The following is a 17731-nucleotide window of genomic DNA, read 5'->3' as shown; positions in this document are numbered from 1 at the left end:
GAAACATCCTAACCTGTAGAAAGCATTAATAAGAATTTATTTGAGCCAAAATTTTGAGGACATGTCCAGAAGCAAGGTCTCAATGGATGAGAAAATGCTCGAGAAAGAAGCAGTTTTATAGTCCTTTTAATACATTTAGAATGAAAGAAAAAATAAGGAAGGGTATGTGAAATCTAGTGGTAGATAGGGAGGTGGAGAAAAATCTGGGCAATCTCTAGGACTGAATAAAAAGGAAAATAGAGAGATACATACTTCTTTTACATCGGTGGTCACAGGATAGTGAGCATTTAACAATTACAGTGAATAGGGATGGTACGTGGGCAACAAGATAACACGGACTTTCAGTGTCTTTATGCTCTGTTGCCAAGGGTCTGCTTTTGAAGGATCTGGAAATGAAATTTATTCTGACATTTCTAAGGTGTATTATCCCAGATATACAATAGCAACAGGCAGGGTTCCCTTAAGGCCGTGGTCAGCAAACTGTGGCTCATGAGCCACATGCGGCTCTTTGGCCCCTTGAGTGTGGCTCTTCCACAAAATACCATGGCCTGGGCAAGTCTATTTTGAAGAAGTGGTGTTAGAAGAAGTTTAAGTTTTTTTTTTGTTTGTTTGTTTTTTTTAAAAATATATTTTATTGATATTTTACAGAGAGGAAGGGAGAGGGATAGAGAGCTAGAAACATCGATGAGAGAGAAACATCGACCAGCTGCCTCCTGCACACCCCCTACTGGGGATGTGCCCGCAACCAATGTACATGCCCTTGACCGGAATCGAACCTGGGACCTTTCAGTCCGCAGACCGACGCTCTATCCACTGAGCCAAACCGGTTTTGGCAAGAAGTTTAAGTTTTAAAAATTTGGCTCTCAAAAGAAATTTCAATCGTTGTACTGTTGATATTTGGCTCTGTTGACTAATGAGTTTGCCGACCACTGCCTTAAGGTAATATATATAAAAACCCAGGGTCCGTAAGGACCGAAGGCTCGACCGAATGACAGGCTGTGCGCACAGTAGGCTCTGGTGGAACTGGTGAGCTGGCTGAACTGCTGACATCTCAGGAAGAGAGAGAGGCGAGGCTGAGCAGCGGCTACTAGGGCTGCTGGCAGGGAGAGAGAGAGAGAGAGAGAGAGAGAGAGAGAGAGAGAGAGAGAAGCAGGGTCTGATCCGCAGCCTCGAGGCTGCTTCTCTCTCTCTCTCTCTCTCTCTCTCTCTCTCTCTCTCTCTGCCTCACCAGCAGCCGCACCTCTCTCTCTCTTAGAAATCAGTTCAGCCCGCAGCCTGGGTAGATGTTGATCAGCCCCGCCTCTCTGATCAAGCCCAGAGATAGGCCCGGAGACGCTGACTGGCATAGAAACTGACCAATCAGAACCTAATCTGGGTGAACTGTGAAGGCAGAATCTAAGGTGGGGGCTGAAGAGGGCTTTTAATGGCAACAGCTGTTTGAGGTAAGGTGTAAGAGCAGTTCAATTTTTTAATGACTGGTTTGGCAGTATAGTGCATATGGCTGGCTATCAGTCCAGATATAGGGATTATGTATTTTTTTCTGCCAAGAGCATCTCCTCCTGATGAAAAAGGCTCCCCCCACCCCATTTAAGCAATCCTATCCAATATAATCTATCTATACTAATAAAAGGGTAATATGCTAATTAGACCAGGTCAACCCCTATCTTCTGGACATCCAACTTCAGGACAAAGCCATGGTGGTGGGGGCCAAGGCAGAGGCAGTTAGGGGCGAGATCAGGCCAGCAGGAGAGGGCAGTTGGGGGTGAGATCAGGCCAGCAGGGGAGGGCAGTTGGGGGTGATCAGGTAGGCAGGGGCAGTTAGGGGCAATCAGGCAGGCAGAGAAGTTAGGGGCGATTAGGCAGGCAGGCAGGTGAGGGAACCCCCTCCCCCCATACACAAATTTTGTGCACCGGGCCATTAGTGTGTGTGTGTGTGTGTGTGTGTGTATACACACACACACACACACACACACACACACACACACACATACACTCACTTCTTTACATTCTCTACCCCATTCAGTTCCTGTAACCAACTATGACATGGTTCTTGGTGACTGTCCTGGATAATTTTTCTTGAAATTGTCACATGAGTCCGGATTTCAAATCTTTGCCAGAGGCCCTCACAAGCACAAATTGCTGTTGCTTAATAATAGTCCAAAGCTCCTATAACTTGGATTTAATGCTTATCATGAAAAATCCAGTCACTTGATTACTACAACAAAATAGACCATGATTGCAACTCTCTAAAAAATCTAGCAAAATGTTATTCCTGGGCTCATTTGGTTTAAGGCCATTAAGGTCTAAGTCCAGTAAGTTAAAAAAGTTTACTAGAATCCTAGTCTCTGGGACAACTTTCATAAATTGTTAAAAACCAATTTCAAGATGTCTCCCTTAAACATCCCATTAAAGAATGTGTCCAAAATGAACCCGCATGTGATAACAGTGACTCACGAAAGTCCCGTGCTGCTTATTCTGTTTGTCTCCATAGGGATTCTCTGCCTTGTTTATGCTCCAGGAAACTCTCTTTCCAAACTGCTTCTCCAAGGCTCCTTTGCCCCTTGGCTTCTGGCTGAGATGGGCCAAATGATGGGAGAGAAGTTGGGATGTATCTATTCCTTCCCACTGCTTAGTTGTGGTTCTGATGGTACCTGCAGCCTGCCCAGGCCACAGTCCAGTTCTCAAAGGCTCTGATATGACTGTCCCTCCCGTGTCCAGGCAGGCTTAGAGGCACTTTTGATTTCAGCCTGTTCCTAGTCCTTGGGACTTCATCACCACCTATTACTCATTTCCTTCTGGATATCCAGTTCTAGTACTTCCTGGTGTGTGGCATACAACCTGTGGACGTTACCAAATTAAGCTAGTGAGTAAGCATGAAGTAAGTGCATTACTCAATGTCTGGCATAAGTCATAGGCCCTCAGTAAATATCCCCTTTCTGCCCCCTGCTAATCCAAGAAGTTTCCAGAATGAGGTGGGGCTTAGTCTATTGCGGTGATCTCTACATGGGAGTCGGGAATTAGGATGAAAAATGGAAGACAGAAGACGGTCATACCTTCTCCTGGCAGAAAGCTCATCACTCTCGATGTGTAAATCTGGTGCAAAGCTGGCGGGCTCCAGCTTCTTAAGCAAGACTCTCTCTGCTTTCTCCATTGCAGCTCCTCTTCTATTTAAGGAAGGGTGTCCTCTTGAACCAGTGGTTCTTCAGCTCTAGGGTCCAGCAGAATCACCTGGAGGGCTCGTTAAGAGGGTAGGTTAGGGTAGGATCTGAGAGAATTATTGCTTTGACAGGTTCCCAGGTACAGCATCCAGCTTGGAGAAACCTCTGCTCTGGCCTCTTCAGCTCCCACACAGCTGTCCAAGCCAGGACTTTTCCTCTGAATCCCAGCACCTCCTATGTTGGTTAAAGGGGCATCATGAATTATCCTGCTGAAAGACTAGGGGGGAAAACGCATCCTGATAGTTTAAGTAGCTATAGATAAACCAAACCAAAGGTTTTCAATCAACTAAGTGACAACTCATCAGTCCTAATGCTTTTCTTCAAATTAATATTTTCACTAAAACTTTTCTCAGAATAACAGGAATGGCAGGAAGGCAACCTCACACCATGATTGAGAAATATGGGGCACACTAACTTAACATTAAAAAGAAACTAAGAATTCTTTCAGATGACAGGGTTCAAATCTTTCCAATCTCATTGACTTCTCCCCTGCCTGTCCCAGTCTTCTTGATGTTCCTGTGCTCCTAACGCTGCCATGTTTCAAGTCTTTTCCCCAGAATTTAGCATTATGTATACAAATGATAAAGCATCACGCATTACTGACTTTAGTTCCACATGAGTTTGTCTTGACCTCAGATTGTAAACTCATTGACATTCCAACTACGTCTGATTATTTCCTTTTAATCTTCCACAGCACGTGCCTTACAGGAAGTGTGCCGTCAATAAATACTTTTTGCTTATGTGTCCTTGGGTAAATCACTTAACCTTCCTAAGCCTCAGTTTCCCCTGCTGCAAATTCTAATAAAAATAGCACCTCTCAGGGTTGCCTTGAAGATAAAAGAGGTGGTGAAAGCAAGCACTTATTTCACGGCCCGACATCAAATAAACGGTAGCTTTAACCCCATCGTTTCACACACAACTGCTCATAAGTCCCCCCATGCAACGAGGGCTTTACTTTCTAGCCTTCTTTTGTTCTGTTGTGCCAAATGCCCAGTACGCCCTTCCACCTTGTCTCCTCCAGGCTTTGGGTCTAATCCTCATACTACAGAGCCTGCAAGCTTAGCAGAATGACTACAAAGCCACCTGGGTTCAAAAATGCGGTCTGCCATTGACTCCCCGTGCGGCTTTGCTTCCGTGACCTAATAATCTCTGTGTCTGGGTTTCCTTATTTATAAAATGGGAGGAATAACACTATCTGTCTTATACAGTTGTACGATTATTTAAAGAATGTTGAACGAACAGTGCCTGGCACAAAGTAAACGCTAGGTAAGTGTTACAGGCCGCTATTCCGTTAGCTGTCCGCCCTCTGGACCAGGCCCTTGGGAGTGAGGACTACCTCGTTTCTGCACCCGCAGTGCCTGGAACAAAATCAGCGCTGCAACCAATCCGAACCAGAACTTAATGCAAGTGAAGAGGTGAAACCCGAGGAAATGGGTTTCCATGTGAGGATGGTGGGAGACGGGGAGGGAAAGTTGAGCGACCCAAGGCGAGGCCGGAGGGCGGAGAGTTCCGGGCGTGGGAACCGAACCGGAGCTCAGCGGCGAGGGGCGCGGCTTCCCGTCCCGCCGGCGGAGTCGGGCCGGAGGAGGGGCGGGAGGAAGGGGTGTGGTCGCCGTAGCGGTCGCCTTCGCCGGCCCGCGGGGAACCAGCTTCGGAGCAGCAGCGCGGGACGCACACCTGGCTCGCCGCTCTCCCGCGCCCGGGCCGCTTCCCGGTGAGTCCAGCCTCCCCGCGCTCAGCCGCCCGCGACCCCCAACTCCCCGCGAGCGCCGCGCGGTCCCGGCGGAGCTAACTTGGCGCCTTCGCTGCAAACCAACCGGGCAGCGCAGGTGCAGGAGCCGAGGGGCCTCAACTCGCACAGAGTCTAGATCCCACATTTCAGAATCGAGGAAACTAGCCCAGGGGAGCCAAAGTGCCGCGCTCTGGGAGGGCCACCCAGCTAGGGTCACCCCGGGTGCAAGCTGACACCCCGCAGTCCCAGGCCCTGCACCCTTCCCTTTTCATCACAGCTAACAGAGTAGGGAGCCAGTTGATCATGTCAACCTTCCCAGTCCTAAAGGTCTTGGGGACAGAAGAGCGAGGCGTCGGAAGGGTCCTCTGGGTCCAGATGCCTGGGGAAGGGAGACGCTGGCTCCAAGCTCTGTACTGATTACTCGGAACCACACCCATCCTTGTGAGCATGCTGTCCTCTTCACACGCGCAATTTATTTTGTTTTACTTATTTTTTTTAGGAGGTAGAAAAGTGTGTTTAGATATTGGGCGTTGGGAGTCCGAGAAGTTTGCTTTTTCTTAAACAGGCTCATCGTTTCCTTTTATTGCAACAGAATTCCATTCCCTCGATGTGAATCATTCTCCTGGCATTTGGCATCGGAGTCAGCAGGCGGGGGGGGGGGGGGGGGGGGGGGGGGGGGGAGATATGGGCACCTGATTGCAAACGACCACACCTGTGTAGAAAATTGTGGCTGTGAGGTTCTGGGTGGCTGGAGGCTCCTCTCTGGCTGCTGATAAGAAGTTGCACCACCAAAGCTAAATTCTTTCCAGGGATTTCTGATCACAGACAGCAAGACTTTGCCCTCATGTACAACTTTTTAAAATCAACATCATAAAAAAAAATGTAACGTACTAAAACGTTCTTTTCTAGAGATTCCACCACCAGCTTTCATGAAGGCAGAAAACTTCAAACGGACAAGAAAGGGAACTTAAAGATGTAAAGGAAACCAGAATCTTGTTCCCAGAGCCACGAGGCTGTGTAGGGAAATCTGTTTAGAAACAGAGATGTAGGCCCTAACCCGTTTGGCTCAGTGGATAGAGCGTCAGCCTGGGAACTCAAGGATCCCAGGTTCGATTCCAGTCAAGGGCATGTACCTTGGTTGCGGGCACCTACCCAGTAGGGAGTGTGCAGGAGGCAGCTGATCGATGTTTCTAACTATCCCTCTCCCTTCCTCTCTGTAAAAAATCAATAAAATGTCTTTTTTTTAAAAAAAAGAAAGAAACAGGGATGCAGGAGGAAGTAAAAGGAAAGGATGTCACTGCTCTAACCTTTTCAGAAGAGGCTGTTTAAAGTTCGATTGTTGGGCCGTTTGGCCTCCACTGTGGAGTAATTCTTTCTTAAAACGTAAACTAGTAATAATTATTAATACGTTAGAAATGATACTGGATCAGCATATATTGAGTATCAGCGTTGACCATGTCTGGAACAGCCACTTGGGTAAGGCAGAAGCATGTGGTTAAGGTCATGTCTTTGGAGGATGGCTGCCTGAATTCAGTCCCTATGTGACCGGACACCCAAGCGGTCTGGGCTGCCTGTCACTACTTGAGCCACTTAAGTGGAGACAGGGTTGAATCATATATGAGCATTTATTGCAATACTGCCGGCAGTATGGGAGAGCAGCAGGTCACCCACAAAAATCTGCTCTGCCTCTCCCCATAAGCCAGCTGCTTATGTTGGGTAGAAGGACAAGGATTACATGAGAAAGTAAGAATTACAGACTTGGAAAGTAGGCATGGTATAATCATTACAGGTTATAGGTCATGCGGGCTTGGCGGGTCGCAGAGGGTGGGTGCCTCCGGATGCCCTGGGACCAGATTACGGGCAATAAGGGCTGGGGGTCGAAAAGGGCGGGCGCCTCTGGGACTAGATTGTTTCAGCCAGGAAGTTGTTAAGTCTTTCCATTATGATAGGCAGTTCTCGGGAAAGAAGGATGGACTGCATGCCCATATTAGCTCCCATGTCCCAGGGCGTACAACTCTCAGCCAGGTTAGAATGTACTTTCTCTAATCAGAACAGAACCATCTCAGTTAACAGAGCATGGTTAATATTTCTTGTACTTGTGGCTAGTCCCCAATATTCTATTTCTGTCCCTAATACCTACTTATTAGCTGTATGGCTGGAATGTTATTTTACTTCTCTGTGCCCTACCTTCTTCATATGCATAGTGGAGATGATATTAATGATACTTAGTGCCCTAGATTATTGTGAGGCTTATATTAAATCATTCATTCATTCAATGAGTATTTTTTATATTGCCTTGTATGCCCCAGTGAGCAAACATGAAAAAATGTCTAGCTTTACAAAATCAACCTTTTAGTGCTTTTTATATTATCTGAAACAGAGTAAGGACTCAAAAAGCTAGCTGATATGATGATACATGTTATTTTATTCAATACCAGCTACAGCCCTCCTCTCCCCTTTTTATAGATAAGGAAACTGAGGGTCAAATAAATTGTGTCTAGCTTTAAGAGGTAAAACCAAAACTAGCGATACCTTGTATCCACTATATTGATAGAGGAATTTATATATATATATATATATATATATATATATATATATATATATATATATATTAGTGGCCTGATGCACGAAATTCGTGCAAGAGTAGGCCTTCCTTCCACCTGCTGCCAGCACTGGCTTCCCTCTGGCACCCAGGACCCGGGCTTCCCTTGCAGCCCCGGTTTTGTCCAGAAAGTCATCCGGAAGGACGTCTGGTCTAATTAGCATATTATGCTTTTATTATTATAGATTATTATAGATGGTGTTAGAACCTGTAACTAGAGAGCCAACCTCCCTCTGCTACGTAGAGAGAGTCTGAAAAAATTAGGGCTAAATATTTGCAGGGACTAATTGAGTAATTTCCTGTCGAACTTTGTTTTCAGGCTATCATGGTATTTTTAGAATATTTTGTTCCAAGGATGGGTGGGAGCAACTTGCATTTCTAAATCAACCCTTGGAGATAGGCCAGCATGTTTGAATAATGTTGACGTATGCGTTCCCAACTGAGGCTCCACGAAAGAGCTGCCCTTTTCACCCCTGCATCCGCCCAAGGACTGGACTGCCTCCCACGGAGCAGGCAGGTCTGTTTATAACTGTAGGCTTGGAGCCTTGTAAAGTGTAAATGCACATTTCACAATCAAACACAAGGAATCAAATGGAAGCCAAGTAAAATTCATGTTGATGGGGGACAATTTCCTGTGTTTTGTTCCCTAGGTGGTAGTCTGTCATGATTAAAAGAAGTCAGCAATCAAAGTAGTTCTATTGGATTTTAAATGAATCAAAAATTGGCTTTCTAGGAAACATATGTGTAAACCCCTTAAGTCTGAGATTTTTTTTTTCTCTCTTTTTGAGCCCTTCACTGGTCTAGCTCCACCTCTTGTAGAAGGTAGGCACTGAGTAAACGTTTGTTTAGCAAATGGGCTACTTGATGTTAAAGACACATCCTCTTCTCAAGGGGGTTTCTCTTTGAATCTGGGTTCTGCTTTCTGGATTAAAGACTGAGAGTTGGTGAATTTACTGTGTTTGGAATCCTAGGTTTATTCCATTTAGTAATTTTTTTTTCTTTTAATAGGTTAGTGTGATCTCAAGGCAAAGGTGGAATAGCATGGCATCTCTCTGGGTAAGTAAAAACCAAGTCTTCCTAACACAATAACTTACCTAAGTCCAATCAAAATACAAAGAAAAATATTTTGAAAGTTGATGATAAAAAGTTCATCTGAAAAAAATTAACATGCCAAAAATGGTCGTGGATGTCCAAAAATAATACTGTATTGTACAGGTATATAGTTAAAATAATTTATGGTGATACCAAAGCAGAGAGGTCAATAGCAGAGAATTTATTTAGTATATGATTTGGGGACTTATATGATAAAGATGATATTTCATAGCAGAGAGGAAAAGATGGCTTATTCAATAAATTATGCTAGGAAAACTTGTAGCCATTTAGGAAAAAAGTAAATCTGTATTCCATCTCCCTTCTTACATTGAAATAAAAATACTGAAATGAAAAAGATGGGATATGAATAAAATTTAAAAATAATCTTGGAGTGGGGAAGGCACTTACAACCGTGGCATAAATCAAAAGCCTGAAAGAAAAATATTGATTACTTAATATATATAAATTCATAATTTTTGACAGCAAACAATACTGTTAATAGTCAGAAGACAACCCACAGTGGGAAAACATTTGCAGCACATTGGACAAAAGACTTATTTCCTTAACATACAAATAACTTCAATAAATTGATTGAAAAAAGAACTCCATGGAAAAATTTGCAAGGGACATGAAAAGAAATTATAAATGTTCAATCAACATATGAAAACATGATACACCTTACTGAAAATTAAAGAAAGGTAAACAACACAATAAGAAATCATTTTCTACCTAAAAAATTGGTAAAGGTGAAGAAAATGTAGTAAGAACAATGCTGCAGAGGATTTGGACAAGACAGGTCCTCTCATCCTCTGCTCCTGGGAGAAGGAACTTGGCACACTTTGGGGTGTTATTTTGGCAATATCTATCAATGTTTCCATGCACACACCATTTAACCCTGTAATTTCACTTCTGGGTATTTATCATGTAGATATACTGATATAAGGATATTCATTTGTATTAAAGAAAATATACAGACAGCATAAATGGTCACCTATGGGTTATGAAATTAGTAAATTACTCATTTGTAATTTAGAGCCATTTTTATGTGATCATTAAAATGAATAGGGGAAAATGGGTCAGTTTTATATATACTGACATAAAAAATGTCAAAAGCTATATTAATTAATGAATACAATCAACTTACAGAATAACAAATACAGAGTGATTATATATATTATATATATACTATAGCACATGAAAACTTTGTGAAAAGGTGGAACTTTGAACAAGGGTACTTTTTTAAGGCATCACCTCATCACATTCTATACTTTGATTGTTTTTCAACAATGAACATACATTATATTTTATAAGTAAGGGGCAGAGGAGGCTTAAAGAATAGCTTGTAGGGAGAGGTGACCAGCCCTTATATGAGCAGTGTCAGGGGAAGAGATGCTGTTATGAGGACCCCAATATTACTTTCGTATCACTGGCCAAGAGGCTGACCTCCCCTCTCTCCAGGTCTGAAATCCCTGCTGCTATTATGGATATCTGGTAGAATCAGATGGGAAAAAAACCCATTTCTCCAAAAGGCTGGTATTTAAAATAAAATAAAAAATTTCCCTCTAGCCCTTGTCCATTAGTAAACAGATGTGGAGTTAGTTGGTCAGACTGTCCGGCTGACACTGTCAAAGTCTTGGCACATTTCTCAACAGCTGGGAGAGACCCAGGAGAGTGTGAGAGAGGGCACATTAATCTCCTGTTGCAACACCCATTCATTTCATCACAGTTCTACATGTTAGAAGCCCAAAATGGGTCTCGTGGCACTAAAATGAAGCAGTTGGCAGGGCTGTGTTTCTTTCTGAAGACTTTGGGAAGAATCCACCTCTGAACTCATTTAGGTTGTTGGCCAAATTTAGTTCCTTGCAGTTGAGGTCCCTGGTTTTCTTGCTGGCTGTCACCAGGGGCTGACCTATCCCCCATAGGCTTCTGTCAGGCCTTGTGTGTGGCCGCTGCACCTCAGATCAGCAACTGTGCATCAGTCCTCCTGCATGCAATCTGTTGGTCTTCCCTCTGGGGCATCTCTCTTCTACCTTCCCTTTCTCCCTCCAGCTGGAGGCAGTTCTCTGCTTTTAAAGCTCGGGTGACTAATTGGGCCCACCCAGACAATCCAGGATAATTTCCTGATGTTGAGGTCTGGAACCTTCATCACATTGGCAAAGTTCCGTTTGTCATGCAACATAACACATTCACAGGGCTCAAGGATTATGGGGTGGACATTTTAGAAGGGAGCTATTATTCTGCCTACCTTAAAGGGCTAGGAGTATGGTGGCCTCAGGGAGTGATCACATTCCTCTTTGGGCAACAGGAAGGAAAGGGCAGAGCAGACCACAAAGGGAAGCTCTGGGTGAGGGGAGAAGAGCCCCTTCAGTGCAGAAGGAGGCCCTGGCTCCTACTGCTCCTTCTTTTCTCTCCTGTTGTCTTGCTCTTTTCAAATTAGAAAACTTACATCTATGAGTGAGATCTCTGAGAACTAATATTAAAAACAACTCAGAACTACTGTGGAAACAGTATGGCTGTTCCTCTAAAAAATTAAGACTAGAACTACCATATGATCCAGAAGTTCCATTTCTGGATAAATAGCCAAAGAACTGAAAGCAGGGTCTCGGAGAGATATCTGCACTCCCATGTTCATAGCAGCTTTATTTACAAGAGCCAAAGGTGGAAACAACCCAAATGTCCTTGGAGAGACAAATGGATAAACAAAATTTGGTCTATATATACAATGGAATATTATTCCATTTCAAAAAGGAAGGAAATGCTGACATATGGTACAACACAGATGAACCTTGAAGACATTATCATAAGTGAAATAAGCCAGTAATAAAAAGACAATATAAGACTAGAGGCCCATTGCACAAAGATTCGTGCAATAGGCCTTCCTTCCCCTGGCTGCCGGCACTGGTTTTCCTCCGGCACCTGGGACCCAGGCCTTCGCTCCGGCCGCAGCAGAGAAGCCAAGCCTTGAGGCTAGAGAAGACTGAAGACGACTGAAGACTGAAGACTGAAGAGGCGGAGCAAAGAAGCCTAGCCTCAAGGCTTGGCTTCTCTGCTGTGACCGAGCAGAGAAGCCAAGCCTCTTCAGTCTTCAGTCTTCAGTCGTCTTCAGTCTTCTCTCAGGCCGGTGCCTTCAGTCTTCGCTCTGTGCCTGCATATGCAAATTAACCAGCCATCTTTGTTGGGTTAATTTGCATACCCACTCCTGATTGGTTGGTGGGTATTGCGGAGGTATGGTCAATTTGCATATTTCTCTTTTATTAGTGTAGATATCCAAAGTAGTCAAATTTGTGGAGATAGGATAGAATTGTGGAAGCTCAGGGTTGGGAGGGGGAAAAGGGCAGTCATTGTCTTAGGGGTACAGTTTCTGGTTCCACACACTGAACAGTTTCACCTCTACCAAACTGTGCACTTCAAAAGGGTCAATTTTATGTTGTTGTTTTTATCACAATAAAAAACACAACCTTCTGATTTGTGTACATACTCTTACCACTAAGTTACATCTGTTCTCTTGTTCCCTCTTATACACAAAAGCACATAAACACACAAACACAAATGAGCAATCCAGTCAGTGTGTTTCTACAAACTGTAGAAGGGTTTGGGTTACCAGTGTATGGTGAGTTCACTGGCATAATCTGGTCAAGAGAGAAGACTTCAGTTGTAATTTCAGTCTTTACGGTTGGTTTGCTAGGCCTGGATAGTCTCTCTAGGGGTGTTGCAACCTCCCATTGTTTCAGATGAGTAAACAGTCTATGCTGCAGTACAGTTTCCTGTTTGGAAACGGTCACTCACTCCGTTCAGGCTTGTGTTCTAGTACTTAACTCTGATGAAAGGACTTGATGGCAAAGTACTTTATACTCTTTGATTTTTTGTCCCTTGGTCCCTTGTCATATATTGCCTTTAAGTCCATAGCAAGCACTCAGGCAACCTACAATTAAAATGTCTTGGAACATGACTTTTTTATTAAGATACGTAGTAGTATATTTTTTTTACATGCACCTTGTACAATGCCGGCTTTCTCATTCAAATCTTCTGAGCTCTTTCCTCCTTGGTCAATTCCTAACTTACTTTTGCAGAGTAATGAGTGTAATTACTCTTTGTTTGAACCCTCACATTAGTATTTTTATTATGGAACTAAAATACTTCTAAATTAACTCATAATCATTGTAATTATCATGAACCTTTATAACATCCTATCTTGTGATAGCTTCTTCCTTCCCCATTTCAGACTCTAATTTGCAGAATGAGGACAGAGAACACAGAGACTCTAGACCCAAGGGATAAAATCAGTTTCACACAAAAATAACTTCCCATAAATATGATGCCTACTAACTTTGTTTTGAAAGAGTAGTTAAACAATTAAAGCAGCAAGTACCTGGTGTAATGAGCTCTGAGAGCAGGATGAAGACAGTAAAGCCACAGTCCCAGTTCTCTTTTTCATAACTGTCTAATTGGTTAAAAGGCAGACTCTTGAATATAACGTGGAGCAAAATACCTAGTCTCACACTGTCAGTCCCCTCATCTGTAAATGAGTGTACTAAGAGTACCTACATTATCTGGTGTTTGTAAGCATTAAATCAGTTATGGAAAATGTATTAACAGTGCCTGGCATGTAGTGAGCACTCAGTAAATATTATAATCATTATCATTTCAATATATTAATTTTTTTCTAAAAACGTAATTCTTGCTAATTAATATCCTTGCAACTGTATTAGGAAAGGAGAGTCTGCCTGTTTCCTGGGCCTGAATTTTTTCCAAATCAACAGTATTCCTCCCTCCCCATTGGAATGATTTCTCTGAGCTACCTGCAACAGATGGATTTTCCCCAGGAGAATCTTAGAATCTTTTTGACCACTCCTGTTTTCAATATTTTCTATTATATATATGAAATACATTACCCTGGATCAGCTTTTCCTTCTGCTTTAGATACACCTTCAATATATATATGACTTCTTTTTTTAGAGCAATTTTAGGTTCGCAACAAAATTGAGAGGAAGGTACAGAGATTTCCCATATACTCCCAGCCCCACACATGCACAGCCTCCCCCAATATCAATATTGCCCACCAGAGTGGTACATTTCTTGTAATTGATGAATCTACCCTGACTCATCATTATCACCATAGTCCATAGTTCAGTTCACTGCTGGTGTTGTATCGCTAAGACATATAATGCCCCATTCCCACTCCAAGTGGGTGTGCAGCAGCACGATTCTCCCATTTCCAGGATCACTGTCAGTCTCCACAAGTTTAACGGCTCAGCCCTCACTTCAGACATCAGCTACAAGTCTTAGAGCCACCTCCATTTCTGACCGATTAGCTATAGATCTGGGGATTTCCAAGAGCCCCTCAGGTGGAGTAATTCTCTAGAACAATTTACAGAGCTCACTGAAAGTGCTATCCTCACAGTTACACGTTTATTACAAAGGCTGCACACAGGGTGAGGTCTGGAAGGGCTCCGGATGCAAGCTCTGTGCACCCTCCCTGTGGAGTCACGGTGTAAACCTTCCTGAACATCCGTGTGCTCACAGCTAGGAAGCTCCTGCAGGCCTCAGTGCCCATGGTTTTCACCGGGGTTTCACAAGTGTGATTGAACTCAATCTCCAAGTGCCAGCACTCTAAGCCTTGACTGGTCTTTTCAGTGGCCGGCCTGGATGCTGGGGCCCACAATGAGTCACCTCATTAGCATAACAAAGACACTTTTATCACTCAGGAATCTCCAGGGTTTTTGAACCTCTGTACCTGGAACCCAGGACAAAGACCAGATGTGTTCTTCATTATACCTCATGTATACAACTCACATCAGGGTCTACAGTTTCCAAAACATCATTATTTCTTTATGCTTTTTACTAAAAGTATATCAACATGGGCACTGGTTATCTTATGCTGATCAGAAGCTCTGACTGGAAGTTATATCTTTCATAGTAAGTAACAGGAAAATGAGTTAATGTTTTGTAATAAATGCAGACAGAGCAGCAGGCAGAATCATTCAAAGCATGGGGTCCATGGAGAAGAAATAACAAAAGGGATTCCTGATAGTGGAAAAGTTGAGGAAGGTGTATCTAAAGCAGAAGGAAAAGCTGATCCAGGGTAATGTATTCATGGTGAGCGTTAGAGAGCACAGCTTCCCTCCCCCACCCACCCCTTTCTTTCCACTGTGTAACCCAGAGGGATGACACCAGTGGTATGGCTCCCAGGACAGACAGAAGCAATGCCCTAATATGAGAGGGGATTGTGGGAAGGTAATACCTTTCAAACTTTGTCGCATGGATGACACCAGCCCTGGGCATTTGGCTGCTGTTGGTCCTGGGTACAAGGAGCCTGTGAGAGCCTTGTCCAGTTTTATATTTCTTGCTTTGGTGGGGACATCCCATTAGACGTTAATTTCCTGGTGTATTTGCTCTTCCTGACCATGTAGATTTAATACGTGTGGAGAGAACACCTGTGGATGCACTGAATTTCTCCTCTGGCCTCCTTCCTGTCTCCACTTCTCAGGGCTGGAAGATCTGACTTTCTGTTTTCATTGACATAGACTTTTTGAATCTCAAGCAGAGCAGTGTGCACCAGCGATTTTCTGGTGTGCGGCGAGAATTTTCAAAACATGCAGTACCTGACCATTTAGTCTGGGGCACTGACCTCTTTCCACAAAAAAATTGTCACATAAAACAATGACCACAGCCAACACAACCGTAGCCGTCTGGTCTGAATGAAACAAATGTATACCTATTTTTTTGTCAGATTATATTATATTTTTTGGTATGCTGCAGAATTTTAGTAATTAGTTTTATGTGTGACATGAAATAAAAAAGGTTGAAAATCGCTGGTTTATACTCATGAAGTATTCTTCAACGAAATTGCGACTTCCTGTCTGGGGTGTTTTAAGCCGTGTTCCCTGAAGCTTCTTTAGATAAATATTGGCACTCAGACAGTTACACAAATGGCTCTCTGCAGGAAGTTAATGAAAAACAGGGTAGACCTGGATTTCAAATCAAAACATGAGAGCTTTGTTTCAGGACAAAGCCTGGAGAGAATCCTATGTAAGCTCAGTGAGAGGAAAGAGGCTTCCTGGAAATGAATGGAATTAACATTAAAGAACTGTTCTTTGCCACTCTCTGAACCAAGCTCAGCCACCAAGGAGGGAGGGTCTGTCTTTCATATCTATATATATAAAAAGCCAGTGACCGGAATGCTGGAACGATGGGAACGACCAGTTGCTATGACGCCCACTGCAGCCAGCCAACCAGCCCCATCAGGGGCGGGGCCAGCTGGCCAACCTCCCGTGGCCCCTCCCCCTGGCTTGCCCCGCCCCCAATCGGCCCCCCACATCCCGATTGGCCCATGTCCCCTCTCCTTGGCTGGCCCCCATGATGGCCCCCCTCCCTGATCAAGGGCAGGTGGGCCATCCAACCTCCCATGGCCCCTCCCCTCAGCTGGCCCCGCCCTCAATCGGCCCCTCCCCCCACCAGCCCGGTCCCAATTGGCCCCCATTGGGGTGGGCCAGCCAGACCCCACCCATGCACGAATTCATGCACCAGGCTTCTAGTTTAATCATAATAAGAAGTATAATTTGCCAATCTAATGAGTATCCTTTGAAGAAGCCTGGTAAATCAGGGGCAAAGAAGAAAAGAAAAGGTTTTACAATGAGGGCAAGGAATATGAAGGGGAAAAGTACCAGCGTGATTTGATTCTCTTGAAAGTCTATTTATTGGTAGATGCAAAGGAGTTAGAAAAACATTTTAGAGTCCTGAACAATAGAGTAGCACAGTAGTCTCATATGAATTAAAAGAATAAGTTAAAATGTTACCATCATAACTAGCTAGTTAATATTAATAATAGGAAAGGATCAGAAGGGAGGCCAGACAAAAGCATGATCATCAGGGTAGCTTCACCAGGAAGCTGCATCTTCACGCTCCCCAGGAAACCACCAGTCCATTCCCTGCAAATCACTGGGGAAAGGGGTCCAAAAAGGGGAGAAATGGACGCATGTGCAGTGACGTCAGGGTGACGTAGGGAAGGTGCTTGCTTGTCGGTCTAACCTGGCAACAAAGATCTTTGGCTAGGAGGTGGACCCCAGTGCAAGTCCATGAAAATTTGGGAATACATAATCCCCAGGCAAAGAAATTCTCTCGCTCTTGTCCCTCTGGCTTTGCTCCTGCTTCCCTGTACTCACCCATGCTCCTTCCATAGCCATGTGGCCCATGGCCATGCGGACCCCGCACACGATGGACTGCACCTGGGAACACCAGCTAAGCTAGCCAGATGCTGGACTGGACTGTGCAAATGTGGAGCGGAGGCTCTGGGCAGTGGCTTTGATCCTAGCTCTGCTGAAGACAAAATGAGACTTTTTCCATGGCGGGACAGAGGGAGATGGGACCTTGAAATCTCAGGGGTTTAATTCCACAGAAGTAAATACCTCATCCCCCCTTGGGGTCTTCAGGAAATTCTTTCCCCTGTGGCATCCCAAGAAGCCCACTTCCACCAGCAACAGGTGGGGACACAAAGAGCACCCGACAACAAAAAGAACAAAAATTCTTCAAGTCTGCCCCTTCCTCTCTTATTATATCTTTGCTCCTTTCATTTTCAACTCTCTGTGTCTAATGAAATACCTCCCCTAGGTTCTGGGGGCATGTTTACCTGGGAGTGGTGACAGGACTGAGAAAAGGCAGAGAATGCATTTGTTCGATGTTTGACATGCAATGTGCAGCTTTGAAAAGTCTGTATGCCATTTGAGAATTATCAAAGAAAGCAAGATCCAGAATAAGAAAGCACTTTTATTCACTTATTCATTTGACAAATATCTACTAAACATCTTCTATGTGCCAGATGCTGTTTTAGGCTCTGGGGATACAGCAGAGAAAGAGAAATAAGATTTAAAAAGCATAGAGCTTGCATGCCCCTGATTTTATTATGGAAGACAAATAATAAACAAAGAAGCAAATGTATAATATATAAAGTCCGTTTTAAGCACTCTGGAGAAAAGCAGAGGTAGATAATGAGAGTGATGGGAGTGTTTTTTTCTGCTCAGATATGTGTTCAGAACAGAATTCTGGACTAGAGATATAAATGTGGGGGATGTCTGCAGACAGAAGGGATAG

The 17731-nt window shown here is 43.9% G+C and overlaps 1 protein-coding gene across 1 annotated transcript in view; it reads left to right on the top strand.

The window, feature by feature from the left end:
* Positions 1 to 4807: 4807 nt before the first annotated feature.
* Positions 4808 to 17731, top strand: part of ANXA3 (annexin A3) — a 51690-nt gene continuing 38766 nt past the window's right edge. Inside the window, exons 1-2 of the mRNA XM_079771736.1 lie at positions 4808 to 4932; positions 8561 to 8608. Of these exons, the coding sequence (XP_079627862.1) occupies positions 8594 to 8608 (15 nt within the window). The 5' untranslated portion in view covers positions 4808 to 4932; positions 8561 to 8593. The remainder of the gene's footprint in view (positions 4933 to 8560; positions 8609 to 17731) is intronic.

The sequence above is a fragment of the Cnephaeus nilssonii genome, assembly GCF_951640355.1.
Source record: "Cnephaeus nilssonii genome assembly, chromosome: 1".
In the NCBI taxonomy this organism is placed as follows: Eukaryota; Metazoa; Chordata; class Mammalia; order Chiroptera; family Vespertilionidae; genus Cnephaeus; species Cnephaeus nilssonii.
The sequence above is the reverse complement of the archived record's forward strand: the minus strand, read 5'-3'. Positions and strand labels throughout refer to the sequence as shown.